We start from the raw sequence: 18,065 nt of genomic DNA, 5'->3' as shown, positions 1-18,065 counted from the left end.
GCAATCAATCACTCCTACTCATAATCAGTTTGGCCAGGATGAGGCCTAAAGACTAAGAACACCAGAATGTGTCCACAATTGTTGCCTTGCTTTCTTGATTGAAAGAACTACGCAGGCTGTAGCTTATTCAGAACGAAGTCAACACTTCCATGACCAACCTGACCTTCGAACTTCGGTTTTAGCACAAGCTTTCTGGGGATGCACCCCCCCCATGCCCCATTGCCCTGTGCAACCACTGGTGGAAGTGGCTTTTCCTTTTGGGGCCTTTAAGGCTTGCAACACCATGAAGCAACCGATATCCCACAGGATGCCAAGTGAAAGGCAGGACAGCTTGCATCTGCTCTGCAGCTGTTAGACCTATCTTATTTGGGAGGTTAGGAATAACATGTACAGATTCTGAAATCTATTCACACTAGGAAGAACTGTCAGCCCATGGGCAGACCAGAATGTGGGGCCAACACAGGAACTTCTCACTGTCCGGACAGGGCTTTATTGAGGGCAGGGGTCCCCAACCATTTTGAGGCTGTGGGCACCTTTGAAATTCTGACACAGGGCCGTGGGCACAACCACAGAAGGGCTGCTGCAGGGAGTGAAGCCAACCACAAAATGTCAGGGAGCAAGGTTATATATAGATCTAACAGTAACTCTGATTAACAGAAGCTCTGTAGAACAGAATGCCTTTTTATCTGCTCAGCCAATCAGAAGCTCTGCTGAGCTAAAGCCGTACCTAGCCCTGCCCACTTTCTGAAAGGACTTGGCAAGCACCAGGATAGGTGCTGGTGGGCACCATGCTGGGGACCCCTGATCTAGGGACATGCCACAAGACTCTAGCTGCATATTACAGCACTGAGACAAGAGCATTTGCCGGTGTGCCCCGTTATTCCACACTTAAGTTTCCCCTCCCATAAAGAACCCATGGAAGGGAGCTGAAGTAACAAGGAAAGGAGATTTCCAATGGGACACTATAACTCAGAGACTCCCAGGATTTCTGGAAAGAATTAGCTCTCTGCGACCCCTTTTAAGTCCTTAACGGCCTCTAGTGACAAGAGCAACTTGCTTGTAGAGCAAACTACTTAGCAGAATATACCTGGAAGGTAGCCTGCATCTCCCCAGGATTGATTGGGGGGGGGGGGGGTTTCACATCAAACTGGAAGAGTGTTGGCCATCAACCTGTATTTCGAATGCAGCAAGATCAAGTATTACCAGTGGTCGCCAACTGATCTCAGTAGTGCAGAAAGACCAACCTAATCTGGTAAAATGTCTCACCTGAAAATCTGCAGCACTACAGCCTCCAAGTGACAAACTCCTCCTAGGTTCAGTAGTACTTGAGACTTCATTGTCCACCGCCTTTGAATTTTAATTCCATCTCACAAAGACCAAGCAGACAGATCTAGCCCAGCACTAGAAGATCCTGTCAGGAAGCCAACTTCGCCAATAACAATACGTCTGGCTGAATGTGGCTAAACTACGGTAGTGTTAAAAATCTGTGTGGGTTTGTCATACCCACTCTTGGGACTTTGCTTTGTAACAGATTTCCCTACTGGGACCAATGAAGAAGAACTTGCAGCCCTCAAGTGTTCATATCGTCTCCCTTGCATTACAGCTCAATGTATATGGAAGAAGTGAAACTTCCCTACATCCTGGAGACCAGTGAGCACAGCACATTCTTCATGCGAATGGACACTCAAGTGTGTTGGCCTGAGCATGAGCACTAATCCAAGATAAATGATCATTAAAACCAAAGCAGCTTCCCAACCTGTCAAGTATATGGGATCTTAAAAGAGGGAGCCAAAAAAGGGAACCCCCCTTGGCTTTGAGTAGACCCCCTCAAGTTAATGCTCTGAATAAAAAAGGTCCTCTGCCCTGTGTCATGAGCCACGGAGAACCTTTTCTACATAGGAAATTGTATGGGCGTCATACAGCATCTCGATGTGTTCGCTTCCTGGCAGCTCGTGAAGTATCACCTCCTGCTTCTGCTTCCCCACCCACTTATGACAGTGCAAGGCACTTTCTAAGTTCACCGTTCCATCGCCATCACCATAGAATATCTTTGGCTCCTTGTCCGGGAAGGTCTCATAGAAGAATGAGTCAGGGGTCTTCACCCCAGTGCCATACAGACAGTGTATGCGCACCCCTGGTGGAGGCATCTCGTAGACTAGGAATTCGGTCTCTTTTCTCATGAGCCAGCCATCTTCAAAGCCAATGTCTCTGTAGAACTTTTGGAAATCCTGAAGAGTGTAGTTGGCAGTCGGAGTGCTGACGAAGATCTTGTTGGGAGGCCACGTGTAGTTGTAAGGCAGCAGCCAGTTGGTCGAAACTGCTGATCTCTGTTGGTCCCTGATCTTAAGGGAGCTGATGACAGGGATCCTGTTGTTGTCTCCTGTGGCATTAAAAGCAGGTCTTGTAAGTGATCGTGGGTCATAGTGAGTGAGGTCAGGCATACTTTAAAACACCTCACAAACACGCCTCACAAACAAAACCAGAAATATTATTTGAAACTGAACATTTGTTCCACTCAGAAGGTCACAAAATGGAGGGCAAGAGATCAGATTATTGATATGAAAAGTGGTCTACACTAGGGGTCAGTGTTCCCTCTAAGCTGAGTTAGTGTGAGCTAGCTCACAGTTCTTTAGCCTCCGGCTCACACATTTTTGTCTCAGCTCAGGAAGGATGGCTCCAGAGCAAACTAATTTCTGCAGTAGCCAAATCACTGGCTCACAACTTTAATGTCAGTAGCTCACAAAGTAGAATTTTTGCTCACAAGACTCCACAGCTTGGAGGGAACATTGCTAGGGGTGTGCAAACAAATCATTTTCCTGGGTTTGGGTATATTGGACACAAAAAATATTGATTTTTCAGGAATCTCAAATTTTTTAGTTCTATTATACCTTATGGAGACCATTATACTCAATGGGAAATCTATCTGGGGGTATCCAAGGGTGGGGGGGGGTTAGTTAGAAGCACCAAACTGGTAGCATAGCTGCTGATACCTCTTCTCAGAAGAACCCCAGAGTTTCAAAAAGATTGGGCCAGGGGGTCTAATTTTATGGGCCACCATTTTTTCCAATGGTGGGGGAAATAGCAAAAACAGCAAGGGCAACAGAAGCCAAGCAGACCAGAATCAAAGTCCCAGAGAATCTGTGCAGTAGAAACTGAAGGGGAGGCATTTTTGCTAGCCCAGCATAACCAGTGCAATGCAGAGTGCCCAGCAGCACCAGTACAATCAGAGTGCCCAGCAGAACCCAGTGCCATAGTGGCAATGCCAGTTCAACAGGACTTATGTGAAGCACAGAATCTCGCTCCAAGCCTAGCACAACCAGTTCACTGCACAGAATGCCCAGCAGAACCCAATGGCACTGTTGAAATGAAAGCAAAAAAGGATTAATGTCAAGCCAGAGAATTCCCGTAGTACAAACTGAAGGAGGGGACTTTTTTCAAGCCCAGCACAACCAGATCAGTGTACAGAATGCCCAGCAGAACCCAGTGCCACTGCAAGCTTAAAAGGACTGATCTCAAAGTACAGTGGCACAAGAAATCCAAGCTGGGGGAGAGTGGGATTTTGCAAGCCTAGCACAATCAGTTACAATGTGCAGAATGCCCAGCAGAACCCAGTGCCACTGGCACTGCAAGCTTAAAAGGACTGATCTCATAGCACAGAGTCACATCGAATCCAAGCAATGAGGGGGGATGATTCTGCAAGCTCTGTGCAAGAAAATCGGAAGGGAACACAAAGGAAGGTGGACAAAGGAAAAAGAACAAAAACTTCTTGAAGCTGTCAAGACTAGGTTAAAACTGACAACAGCAGCAGGGAAGACCATAGAAACCCAAGACACAAATAAAAAAAGGAAAAAACGAAAAAACAGTCCCTGTGAGCCTACAATGCTGACTCCTGATCTTCCTGGAAAATCCCGAATATATTCAAGATTTTTTTCCAGCTTTCTAAAAAATCCTGGCTATCTTTGGGATGCCAAAATATACCCCAGAACTAAGGTATTTTTCGGGTATATTTTTGGCTCAGCTGTATCTGAATGCACGCCACTAGTCTACACCAAGACAAATAATAATTATTCATCCCTGTATATTTTGCCTTTCAATCAAGAAACTCTGGGCAACATGCATGGCTTCTACTCCCTTCCTTACAACTGTACGTGCTACGTTGGTGTGAGAGTAACTGTTCCAAAGTCACCCAGCAGGTTTTACAGCTGAATGGAAATTTAATCAGGTTGCTCCAATCTTAATCCAGCACACTATCCACAATACCTAACAATAACTCCTTCCTACCTAGTGTTTGAAATGTCTAGTAACCTATGCTACACCACTTTCTCTGGGAGAATACCAGGTTGATTTAACAGACTGAACAAGTTCAAGATCTCAGACTGCTTCTGTTCTCCCCGTTTGAGTGCTTTGACGATCCCAACTGTGCAAATGCATTCAACTGGAGCACTTAAAGACTATCAGTGGCTCCCCACTGTCCCATAATTATGGAATTCAATCCTCCTGCAGGTTCAAACGCCTACTGTCCAGAAGTGGTCCATTCTTTCTCTGACTTTCAGCAGTTGAAGCTAGCACTGACATATTTCAGGTCCTTGTATCAGTGGGTATTTTTACTTTGTTCATTTTATTTGGTATCATTGTCCATGCTAATTGCCTTCAATGTATTTTTTAAGACCACACACAGTATCAAAAATGTGGCAATTTTTGCTGTAAGGCATTAACCTTCCACATACTTTTCCTGGGTCCATTCAGAGTACAACCACTACATTTCAGCCCAGAAATCGCTATCACCTTCTTCAGAAAACTGTATTTTGAGGCACAGAAGCCTTCCCAACCCAAGGCCCACTGCACCACTGTAAGACATCGGCAGTACTAAGACAAGTGTCCTTCTTTTCAATGCCAAACATGTTTTCCTTTCTTCCTGAACCCTACCCATCAGCATGATCTTAGTCAGAAATAACTAATTTCAATAGGTGCCGGTCTGCCATGAGCTACAGCTGCCACTTTCCCTTCATTGCTTTCAGCCATGCTCAGCAGAAAGCAGAAGGAGCAGTGACTGCCCAACTTCCTGAGGCTAGCAAAAAAAAGAAGAAGAACTTCAGCACAGCCACTTGCTGGAAATAGACTGAGGATGCTGAATTATTTCTCATCACTGCATGCCTTGCCTAGGAAAACCTCTTGTTGAAAGCAACCTAAAGCCAATCAGAAGTAAGCTATGTTCAGGAGGTCTTCAGAACTCCACCCAGCTGGAAAATTTTCGTCTGCAGCACTTGCACCCCGTCCCCCATGAAAAGATAACATCAAGGAATTTCATATGCAAGTTCTTGGGGTGAAAGCCACCTGTCCCCTAGTGACCTATTGATTTTTCAAATTAAATTCAACCTTTGTTGTTTCTCTTGGGTAGAAGACTCCTCAGACTTTCTCATATATATGTGGGTCTTTCTCCATCATCCCCAGTGAAGGCTGATACAAAGAATTCATTTAGCTTCTTCACAGCCTTTCCTTCAGTACACCTTTCACATTTTTGTCATGTAAATGTCCTATCACCTCCCTGGATGGTTTCCTACTCCTGATGTAAAAGAAATCCATGTTGACTGTTGTTTACGCCTTCGGCAATTTGCTCCCCAAATCTCTCCTTTGCTTGCCTTGTCGCCTTACATTTGTTTTGCCAATGTCTGTGTTCTACTTCTTCTTTACAGTCAGACAAACTTTTAAAAAAGCATGCCTTGACAAATGTCAAATCTGGAAACCGAAAAACTGCTGAAGCAGATTCCCCACCCATCATCATCATTCCTTTTTACTTAATATTTTAAACACATTACAATTCAACAAATTCATAAATATAAAAACCTACTGTCTTCCATCCCCCCAAAGGGGAAATCCATTTCTAATGCCCACTTCTGACTGGACAGAAGGAATTTGTACAAGTCTGCTCAGTATAACTTTTTGCAGTGCATTTTTAACATGCCCTTCCTCCAAAGGAGCTCAGGGAGGTATACATTGTTCTCCCCTCTTCCATTTTTACCGTAATAATCCTGTGAGATAGGTTAGGCTGAAAGAGTGACTGCCCAAGGCCACCCAGTAAGCTTCATGGCAGAGTGGGGACTGACCCTTTGTCTCAAATCCTAATCCAACATCCTAGCCACCACACTGCGCTGATGGAATGCTCTATATGGCTAAGGGGAAAGTGTACAATGCCATTCAGTCCTCTAAGCTACCCCAGGTGTGAATCAGCTAGGGTTTTACAGTGTGCCCACCTGAAACCTTTAGCCCCAGTGTACCCCAGTACCTACCTGATGCCAATACACGGAGGGTTTTGGCCACACCTCCCCATGGAGCACCTAGTGACACAAAGTCTCTTATGTACTTGTCTTTCCAATCCTGAGTTTGATGGCTGAGGAAGTAGAGAGTATACATATTCCCCATGCTGTGGGCAATTAAGACCACTGGTTCTTTAAACTCTTCATACATTATTTCTATCAGCTTCTGGAGGGCCACAAAATAGTCTCTGTTCTCATCTAGAAGGACCAAGATAAAATAATTTATCAAATTAACAGAATGAATTAATTATCAGTCCCCCCCTACACCCGTGAAATTACCACAAGCGTAAAATGCTTTGACGCTCCCTGACAAAATAGTTTTATATATTATAGAAAGGTTTGAACCAAGGAGTGTTTTCATATTATAGATGCACACGGATCAAGGAAGCACACTCCTTGAATTTCACCATCTTGTTTGTCATTCAAGCACCAGATGTATGCAGAAACTCATCCATCTTACCATAAAGGAAGAAAGGAAGATGCACAAGTCACACCTTCGTTTTTACACAGGAAGTTCAAGTCACTTGTACTTCCTGTGTTGGCCCTTGCTTGTCAGCTTATGAAGTATGGGCAACATGCAGCCCAAGACATACTGATTAAATTTACAAGAGCATCCAGAGAACTGGCTTTCATTTTAAAGAGAAATTTAGCAATCTCAACTACAACAACTGTAACTTGACTCTTACAGGAATAGCTGGTGAGGTAATTGTTTGGCTTGTGACAGCTTAGCTCTGATGCATGAAGGTCACCACAATATGTTTATTAACTATCAGGTGATCTTCGGCTGCATCAGAAGCTCATTAGTTAAGAAAACTTGCATCAGCTTCCAAGAAATTAGTGTTCAGTTCACAGAACTGCTTTTGAGCAGAAAATAATTGGTTTGGGAAATCCCTTTCCCTCTTTTCTCAGAAATGAGCACAGAAGAAAACATTCTATTGGAATATGGGAGAGCTATAAGCATGAACATTTTCCATCTGGATACAGGAAATTATTAATGTTGAGCATGCTACTTATTTTCCACAGACGCTGTATAACCCTGCCTGAGCTATAGTTTCAGAGATGTATTTCAAATGAGATGTTACAGATTCGTCTTGCTCTACAATCCCTTAACAACAACCAGTGATGTTTTATTTACTTGGTGCTTTCCGCCAGTCGTAAGGAGCACCTCTAATGTCGTCATCCCGTCGATAGCCCAAGTTTACCAGATACTGCACTAGCGTATAGAAATAGGTGCCTGTGGATGAAAGAATAAAATTAACAGAAACCAGCAAGACACACCAGCACAGCACTTTGTGCAGAATAATCCTAGAATTTTAGGACTTTTTTTAGCCTGCTCCCACAACGTGGCACTGAAGCAGAGGAACCAGCTCACAAGCTTAGCATGCTTCAAATAACATGGCAAACAAAAAGAGTGGTTAACATTGAGTTAGCGGTTAATGGGAATTAAGCAGACTTCAGTGTAGTCCACAGATTATGCAGTGCTGATTATCAGCATTAACACTTCAACAGTTAAGAAACAAAAACATTTTCAGACATATTTTGGACTATAAATAATCACTAATTAGACAGCAGAAGCATTTAAATGTTGCACTAATTATAGTTTTAAAAAAGCATTATATTATATGCCTGCCAAGAGGCATGAATATTACAATGGGGAGTTGCTGCCAGTTGGAGTAGACAATTTTGAACTAGATGGTCCAACAGTATAAGGCAGATTCACTTCTTCACACACCATCGCCGCTGTTTTAAAAAGCTGCCATTAGATGACAGCCCACAAACTCCATGCCCAGACTGGACATCTGGTGTATGTAACACATTTTTTAGATCCAGGTGGGCAGCTGTTTTGGTCTGAAGTAGTGGAACAAATTTTGAGTCCAGTAACACGCCAAACCTCCTTGTGAGCTATGGAGTCTTGTGAGCAAAAATTCTACTTTGTGAGCTACTGGCATTAAAGTTGTGAGCCAGCAATTTGACTACTGCGTAAATTAGTTCTCTACAGCCATCCTTCCAGAGCTAAGACAAAAATGTGTGAGCTGGAGGCTAAAAACTGTGAGCTAGCTCACACTAACTCAGCTTAGAGGAAACACTGGTAGCACCTTTAAGACGAACAAAGATTTATTCAAGGTATGAGCTTTCATGTGTATGCACACTTCTTCAGATACCTTGTCAAAGGTAATAAACTGATTCTGTTATGCACCATTTGTTTCCTCTCAAGCATGGAGTTAATTAACAACATCCTTTTCCCAACAACATCCTTGAAAATTAAGGATACTTTTACACATCTATTTTGACATATTTATTGCCTCCCTGTTTCCCCGCCCCCCAATAAATCCAAACAAATAGTGACCATATGAACTTAAGCTTGTTATTGCTGTTTAGTCTTTGTATATGTAAAAACATCTTCATTAAGTTGCATGCTAATTTACTGTTCACCTATGTAGACGCATCTGCCTATATATCTGAACAGCTTCCATTTCAATGTATCTGAAGTGTGAGTGCACACGAAAGCTCATACCTTAAATAAACCTTTGTTGGTCTGAAAGGTGCTACTGGACTCAAAATTTGTTCCACATATTCTTTAGGTCTGTGCAAGCCATGTGCTTTGTAAAAGCAAAAAACCTGAAAGTCCAAAGCCTTTTTTCTTGTCATTCAAACTCCCTCATTTTCAAGCCCCAAAGGTGCTACTGGACTCAAAATTTGTTCCACATATTCTTTAGGTCTGTGCAAGCCATGTGCTTTGTAAAAGCAAAAAACCTGAAAGTCCAAAGCCTTTTTTCTTGTCATTCAAAATCTGAACTCCCTCATTTTCAAGCCCGCATTCCAAGAAAGTGATCTTGTGGTCCTGTCACCTTTTAATGTCTTCCCTTTGCTAACCTGACATACAGAGTTTCTTGATTTCAGCTTGTCTGTCAAGCTCCAAACTTTTAGCTTCATCCTGTTCCATGTGACAACTTTGGAGCTGCTCAGTTCTGAGACCTTTTAAACACGGCAATTAAAAGCTATCCTTTTTGCGACAATACGTGGTTCAATGAAAAAGCTTTAAACAAAAGAAACCTACAACACTGCAACAAAATAGGATTTTCTTGGAGAGAAACCTATCTATGAAATGTTTAAAGAAAGCAAAGCAATGACCGCTCCCATATTGACAAAGATCAGGAGAGGGGGAAACATCACACCACAAAAGAAAACTGAACAGGTAGCTCCACCCACGGAAACGTCTTTGGACAGCGCTGGCTCTTCGACTTTGAAACGGAGATGAGCACCGCAACCCTAGAGTCGGATTCGACTGGCTTTCGAGCAAGGGATGTTTTATGTTATCAGCTATAAAGGTACATGGCCGCATGGAACGCAGGCAGTTCAAGAAAAAGGACTGTTAGCTCACTAACTGGTCAGGGGCCCATGTAGTCAGAGGAACAAGTCCCAAGTCTTCCATCCTGACTCTTGTTAAGTCAAGGTGAGACAAGAAGGAGAATGGAAGCTGCCACAGCAAAGCATTGCTGACCAGATGGAAAGATGGGGGAAGAACATGGACAGGTTTTATGCTTGAGCCCTACATGATTGAAGACTGGCTTTATTATCCCAAACTTCTGTTTTCACCTTCAAATTCAACATGACCTAACTCAGGACTTTAAATTTTTTAAAAAGGAACCTACAGGGCTTTTGCATTCAAGGATTTTTTGGGGAAAGAAGTCCTTTTTGCTTATTTGCATTGTGCACACATATCCAGGACATTTTTTGTCACTGGTCTAAAGCCCTAAATGGGGTCTGACTGAGCATGAATACCTACCAACACTTCTTTTACTTGGGTCAAGGAATTCCAAGGGGAAAGTTTGCCCAAATCCAGGGACTTTGACATCTACCCCATCAGGTGGTCCAGTAGTGCCACTTGTTCGATTGTATAGCAGCCTGGAAAGAGATAAAGACAAAGGTGAACACCGTCATGTCCTACTGTACCCATGCATTTTAGTTAAAAAGTACGCAAAATTTGAACTGCAAACAGACTTAGAACAACAGTTTTCTAGCTCCTTTAGGTCAAGCCACTCAGTAATGGACACCATCCAGTCTGAAGGGCAGATCTGCACTCCATAGAGAAGAGATGAGCTTCTTTTGCTAACGCATCCATAAGTGGGACCTGCATCAAAGCTAGCAAAGAGGTGCTAACAGACAACTTTAAGCAAGATATTTCAACCAAGCTCTTCGAGAAGACATTCAATAGGCTCAAGAAGAATAGCTGCTTAGCCACAAAGCACTATTTGAGAAAGTCAAAGCTAATAGCTGTGGCAGCTTCTTGGGAAGTAACTGACAAGTTCCTTTAGAGCTTCTAGGCAGTCGTCCCTCCTTGCACTCTGTGTAATGTAGTTAACAATAGATGTTCGTCCTAAAATACCTGATGCTCGTCTCAAGTGCCAAGCACTTGGTTTTTGGTCACAAGCTACTGAAGTAATTAATTACTCTGCTTTCTTCTGACAGGTAAGTGAACCAAGTTAAACAGTCACTCATCGACATGGGTTCTGTTGACCTACATCTCCTTTACAACAACAAGAAAGGGACCTTGCTTGTGTCTCCTCCAACGGATACATTGCTCTCAGGAAGAATTCCATGTCCACATGGTAAGCCAATTCATCATTAACTCATAAGCTAGCATTCTGACACACAAAGACAGCAATTAGGTTCTAAAAGGGACAAAAGCAGGTTGAGCAACATGCAGAAATCAGAGCTACTCTTTATGTACTTCAACAGCCATTTAAACCCTAGAGTGCAGCTCTTTTCCTTAAGCAGGTCATGCGTCATGGCTGACCTCCTGACAATTATGAACTCACAAGTCACTGGGTCAATTCAGACATGATGCCAAAGCACAGTTTGTGTTCACCAATGAAAGCCATAGTCTGAGCTTCCCGGAAATACTGGCAAATCATAGTTTAAAGCTTAATGCTGGCTTTTGTTCCCTGTCTGCTTTGTTGCCTGTTTCTATAGTGCAAGTAGCCTCTGAAGGTACAGCAACAGCCTTAGCATGGTTTTGTCAATTAAGGCATTACTGCAAACCATCATGGTTAACGTGATGTCACATGGCAGACTCTGAACAGAGACATTGTTTGGTGCTAAGGTGAGTGAACAGCGACTCTACACCACCACTCTGAGCTTGCAAATAAGGTACTGGATTGTGTAACTCTGGGAAGAGATGAGCATGGTTTAATTTGCCACCCATCCACTAGGTCAACTGCCAGCCCTGCACCCTTTTTAACACAGTGTTCTTTAAACTATGCAAACACCAATGTACAAAGTGTCCTGTTTGAACTTGCTCACCATGTGGCATCATTTATGTAGCAAGGGGCCCTAGCATGAAGAAAGCTGACTCGGGACAGGAGGCTGAATTAAATTATCATCTTGCTACCCTCCCATCCATAGTTCAATGCCAGTGCTTCTGTTGTACAGATGAAGCACAGGTATTAAGTGGTCTGCTTCACACAAGACAAAACATCTTCTATAAAATACGCTTCCACTAATGGACTAGTATGAACCCCACAGGAAATTCATGTTTTGATGAAAGCACATATTTTGTCAAGGATAAATGCAGCAGTAATCATTGTAATCAAGAGTTCCTGCCATGCACAGCATTCCTTATAAATGAGAACCAGCTTGTACAATACTTCTCTTTATGAATTTTTTTTCTGTTATCCACAAATAATGAATCAAAATGGTTAACTCGCTCTTGCATATGGTGCTGGTTCTTGTTAACACTGCTGCATCCTTACCTGATATTATCAATCCAGCAGTCAATGATCACAGGAAGAAGCAGTTCCAAGTTCAACCACAACGTGAAGTAACTGTCTGTCTTCTTGGAGCAGACGTAATGCACCACAGAGGGTTTGTCCAACTTTGCTTCTAGCTGGTTACCCAGATCCCCTGGCACTGAAATGAGAAAGAGGGGAGGAAAGTTACAGCAAGTGCTAAGGCTCTGTCCAAGTATTTTTTGTGTGGTGCATACATCTTGGAATGACTGAGAATATAAACAAATAACATAAAAGATACCACATTTTGTAAAATCGTCAGAAATCCATTGGAAGAAAGCACGCATATTACTGCAAAGTGAGCTGGTATTTACTCAACTTCCAAATGAGTCAGGTGATCTTCAGAGTTACAAGAACCCTTTCATACTTCTAAACCTTGAAATTTTAAGTAATGTGACTACTTTAAAGCAGAGATTGTGTTTGGGGGAGGGGCCGTTATCTCAAGACATGTGAGTTAAGCTGTGTGAAAGTCTTACTCATATGCTAAGCTTTATTTTAATCACGCAAAAATGTTCTTTTTGAAAACTTCCCATTACTGGTTGATCTGAAATGTAGAATCTTTCTTTCTGCAACTTCAAGGTACATTTTGATTAAATTACAACAAAGCACATTTAGATTATTTATTGGCATGTTATTTGCTTTGGTGCAAATTCACTATTGTCCTTTAAGTGGATCTCAGGGGTGCTTTATGTGGACATCTAAAACATTAATCTAAAAAACAAGTTGTTACGCCATATCCAAGGGCTGAAGGAAAGAATGCAGTGTGAAAAGTTAAACCTCATTATCCTGCAATAAAGTTCTGCACTGCTGAATATATTTTCTTGGAAGTAACAGTTCATTAAAGGAACGTAAGTATGTGTAGGCTTGCAAATGAATAACTCAGTACTACGAATGTTTACTTGGACGTAAGGCACACTCCGACCTGGATAGCCCAGGCTAGCCTGATTTCATCAGATTCCAGAAGCTAAGCAGGGTTGGCCCTGGCTAGTTTTTGGATGGGAGACCTCCAAGAAATGCATGTACGTGGCATGGAGGCAGGCAACGGCAAGCCACCTCTGAATGTCTCTTGCCTTGAAAACCCTGCAGGGTCACCTAAATCAGCTGTGACTTGACAGCACTTTTCACCACTACCAAGGATCACTGTGTTCAATGGAGCGCAGTCCGAAGAGTACAGTGAATTATAGGCTTTAAGTAAATTACTGGACCTATAGGAAGATGGCTCCCAACAGCTTCATCTAGATGTGTCTGATGGAAAACATACCCATTTTGAAAGGAGTGTTGCTGTGACCCAGCACAGATCTCCTTTTTTATTCTTCAAATGTTGAGTTCACTGTTCAGTTCAGTTCAGCTCACTGGTTTAACCTACATACCACTTCAAAGTAAAGACAAGCCTGTTTCGATAAAAAGGTCAGTCAAGCGTTCCCAGGGATTTTGTAAAACTGTATCAAATTAGTGATCAGGGCCAGATTGCAGAGCATTTCCATCCTTGTCAGTTAAACAAAGGAATAACGTGATGTAGTACCTTGAACCTGGAAGAAGGTTAAATTTCCCATACAACATTCAGCTGAGGAAGCTGCCGATCCAAAGCACAGGGAAAAAAGGCAAAGCATCACACATTCCACCTCCCATACAATATTAAACACTTTCTTTGGGGCATGGTTACCCTTTCTGCGGTTCAAAGCAAATTTGATTAACATGTAATTCCTCCCCTACCTCCAGTAACGATGTGGTAGAAAATGTCTGCAAGAAGCGTTAAATGTTAAATCAAGTTGGCCTTATGAAAAAGAGAGCCATGAAAACCAGCTTCTGTTCACAGCACAAATGCAACACTGTCCTAAGGACTGGTAATTAAATCAGACCAAATGAAAACATTAATGGTGTTCCACTGATATTCTTTGTGTAAACCATAACAACTGTCCCACCAGCAAATAAAGGAACCTCATCTGCATCGCAGCAATGGTATGGGACTGAGTTCACTTTCTGTAGAATAGCTGTGTCCCAGATTCAGTGGATGAGTGACAGAAAGGCACTAATTAGCTTTTTCTTTTTAATTGTACATGTCATCAAGATCAAAAACAGCAAGAGCACTGCAAGATCCTAAGAAACTGCAATCAAGTTCACCCATCAAATATATTCTTAATTGCACTGTGCAAAAATAACATGCATAATGCATGCAGCCTAAAGGTTGAATATTAAGCCTATACTTATAAAAGACCAAAGTGAAATCCAGAGCGGCAAGGTACGAGTGGCTCACAAGGCTTGGGGTGACAATTACAACATCATTGCCATTACGTAACTGGTTTTGAGCTGAATTACTGTAATAATTATTGTGAATTGACAGTTAATAAGAGATCACTGTTGTCACTGTTACAATGTTATTCTCCTAGCACTTCCGTCAGACCACCATTAGGATTTCTGGATGCATGCAGATGGCATCATAGGGTAGATGATCAAGTTTTGCTACTTTCACTGAGTTGCCTAGAAGGCTTTTTAAGGTTCCTACTGTCTGACAACACGTCCAAAACCAAGTTTGTGTGCTACATTGTAGCTCAGACTAATATATCTAGAAAAGCTGCTGTGAGAAAAGCAGAGTTGCTGTGAGAAAAATGGTAAAGAGGAGAACCACAGAAGCCTCTGGGTCCTCATCAGGGAGAAAGGTGGGATATAGATGAAGTAAGTAAAGGAACTCTTGCACATCTGCCACAGAAGACCAGTATGTTTCATCACATTTCAGAGAACTCAGAAACATGTTAGAGGACACACCCTAGTTGCATTTTTATTGTTACTCCACTTGAAACGCACTTGTGACATGGCACATACCCAATATTCTCTCCTGTACCTGCTCACGGTGTCAGAAACAGGTTGTGCTGAGCAGGCTATCCTTTAGGAAAGATTATTCAGCATTAATCCTATTATGAGAGGACATCAATCTCTTGGATTACCTGCAAAGCACTAAATTAAGCCAGAGAAAGTTGAATGTGCAGGCATCATTTTTCCTGGAATTCTACCAGTACCTTATCACAACCATTCTCCATATTCCTCTCTAAAGTAGCCTTTTCCCTAAATCAACAGGACTGAGTCATGTGCCAAACAGGAGAAATTGAAATTAACACAGACTTGAACAGAGGTTTGGTCTGTACATTTAATCTAGGGTACTTATGACTTAACTCTTCCCTACCTGCCATTCTAAATTTACTTTTTAGGCATGTTGTTTCTTCTATACAGCGATGCTGCAGGTGTTGAACCATCATTAAAAATAGAAACAGCAATGAAGCAAAGTTCGCAGCCACTTCTCTGTTTCATTTTAGGGTGAAAACAGTATATTTTACATCTCAAGGAGAAACATTTTTATTACATTCCACATAAAGATCCCAACCCATTTCACACACTGCTTAGTTTGGGGATCTGGAAAACCATCTTCTCTAAAGACATTTCTCACGGAGGGAACGTCCTTAGAAAATGCTGCTTTACAGATCCCCTGGCAAAGCAGTGTGTGAAACAGACAGGGATCCTTGTGTGGAATGTAATTTAAAAAATTCCTACTGCAGCATCATTTTTGTTCATCTGCTTTGACTCTGTACTGTTGCAGCCTTCCACTTTTTTTTTTTGTAAAGTCATATTTATTCAGTTTTTGAATACATTTCATCATGCATACAAGTTCTACTTCTAGATATAACAACTTACAGAGTCCCACAACATCGGATTTGACATTTTAACTTTTCTTTAACCATTTATAAAACGTTCCCCACCTATTAAAGAATATCGTTGTATCTTTATATTGTAATATTGTGGTCAGTTTATCAATTTCAATCGTTTCTTGTATTTTAGAAATTAGTTCTTTTTTCGACGGTATTCCCCCTTGTTTCCAATTCTTGGCAAATAGGATACGTGCTGCTGTGATTATATATCCCAAAACATATTTTTGCTCCTTTGTATATTTCTCTGGTATCACATTTAACAAAAAGAATTCTGGAGCATATGGTGTTTCTATTTCCTTCCACTTTTTCATCAAATGATTCTGGCCTGTTGTCATCTATGCTATTCTGCCCTCCAGTAGATGAGTCTCTGAACATGGACCCAACACAGCAAGATTTGTTCCTTCTACCCCATATACATACATACATAATGTATGTACATATACTCCCAGTGATTAGCCTCATGCACACACAACCCTGCATCACAAAGAGAACCACAAGAAAAACATATAGTTCACTAGGCATTTTCTAAAAGGAAGAACTGGATGATTAAGAGAGGGTTTATTAAATTCAAATGAGAGATTTAAACCTTATCATTTTGTCTATTTTCCCAGCAAAAGCTGTAGGTCAGATCAGCATTACAAGAGTAACACACTAAAGCAAAGCACTTCAATATTTGATAAAACGTTTAAGAATGCAACACAAGTAGCAACTCTAACCAAATGTTTGAACTTGTTTGCTAAATATGCAGGGACCCTTTTGTTGCTCCTTACCTCCTTGAAACAGGAATGCTGAAAAGACCGCAACTATATTTAGAATAATCTTTCATGGCTAGCCAGTTTCTGGGGTACACCTGTTACAAGCCGCTAATTTTGTCCGCTGCCTCAGTGCCAAAAGGAAACAAATATCTACTGGACTCAACATTCTGTTCCCCATATACAAGAAACAACAAGTCGGTCTGAAACAACTTAAAACACTTATTGTAGCGTAAACTGGCATGGACCAGAGCTGCTTTGTTAGATGCAAGACAGGCCTCTGATTGAGGAAACCCTCGCCAACAGAAGCTGATGCCATAATATACTTCTTAGGATTTACAGTACACAGGACTCACGGCTTATGCTACTGCTTCTCAAGTATTTGTATATCTGATTTATACCACAGCAGTAAGTATTCAACAATTAATGCTGGAATCAGCCCTAACACTAAAACAGGGATGGTTGAAATGCTAGCAACTGTCAGGATAAATTACATTTTGAAGGCATGTGAAAGGGAATTTAGATACATTAAGATTTCTACAGAATCCAAACAAAATAACACTGGTATTATAAGAATGGATTTACCACTAGTCTAAGTACATTTAGCATGTGATCAAAATTTCAATGGAATTAGGAGGACATTTTCCCATAAGATGCTTAGGAGTGCTATACTTTTGCTATACTTTTGAACCAAAAGGCCTTAAGTGGTGCTTCCCGGAATCAAATATGTTGAATGTGTTCTCTTTATAATGACCACATTTGGGGTGAATCCAAGAGTGAGGGATTAAGCAAAATTCATTTACCATCCTTGCCTCACATCTTCAGAATATAAATGGCTCCTCTTGGTTACTCCATTAAAAAGGATGCTTCTCAGTCCAAACTAGGAAGTTACAAGAGACGAGACCCGCGATACTCGCGGGGGGAGGGGAGTATTTCCTACAGCTCCCAGCCTGCAGAAGCGGCATCAGGTGAGCCCATCCTTCTCCCTCCCTCTACTTTCTCCTTCCCTCCTCCCTCCCCTTACTTACTTCCCCGCCCTTGCCTGGCCCCGAAACTCGCGGGGGGGGGGGAGCTCCACACTGAGCAAGCAGAGGAGGAAGCAGCAGGAGCAGGTAAAAGGAAACTGAAGCACAAAATAGGAACACCATTCCTTTGGTTCATGATTCATTCATGATACTCTTTAATAGAGATCAACTTTCACACTGTTTTCTAAGGAACTCTGGCTTGCTTAGAGACTGCTGAGGCTTCTCAAGAAAGATGAGTAATTGAAGACAGACCTGTTAGAAAGGCAGCCTACCCAACTGACCCTCTGTGGCAATGCACAGCCATGTAGGTGTGTTGGAAAAATTACACAAGTCCAGTAGCGACTTGAAAACTAGACATTTATTTTGGCAAAAGCTTTTGAGAGTCAGAGCTCACTTCCTCAGATGCACAGAAATTTACATCTATATGAGGCTTGGTTAAATATCCAACAGGGCAGGGAGACGTTATAAAGAGAGGCTGGGGTAAAAC

The 18,065-nt window shown here is 41.9% G+C and overlaps 1 protein-coding gene across 1 annotated transcript in view; it reads right to left on the bottom strand.

The window, feature by feature from the left end:
* Window positions 1–1,386: 1,386 nt before the first annotated feature.
* PLA2G15 (phospholipase A2 group XV) overlaps window positions 1,387–18,065 on the bottom strand; it is a 27,111-nt gene continuing 10,432 nt past the window's right edge. Inside the window, exons 2-6 of the mRNA XM_015414695.1 lie at window positions 12,068–12,224; window positions 10,102–10,220; window positions 7,450–7,548; window positions 6,288–6,512; window positions 1,387–2,380 (exon numbers count right to left, since the gene is read on the bottom strand). Coding sequence (XP_015270181.1) covers window positions 1,869–2,380; window positions 6,288–6,512; window positions 7,450–7,548; window positions 10,102–10,220; window positions 12,068–12,224 — 1,112 coding nt within the window. The 3' untranslated portion in view covers window positions 1,387–1,868. The remainder of the gene's footprint in view (window positions 2,381–6,287; window positions 6,513–7,449; window positions 7,549–10,101; window positions 10,221–12,067; window positions 12,225–18,065) is intronic.

This window comes from Gekko japonicus, unplaced genomic scaffold (genome assembly GCF_001447785.1).
Source record: "Gekko japonicus isolate JY-2015 unplaced genomic scaffold, Gekko_japonicus_V1.1 scaffold1170, whole genome shotgun sequence".
Taxonomy (NCBI): Eukaryota; Metazoa; Chordata; class Lepidosauria; order Squamata; family Gekkonidae; genus Gekko; species Gekko japonicus.
The sequence above is the reverse complement of the archived record's forward strand: the minus strand, read 5'-3'. Positions and strand labels throughout refer to the sequence as shown.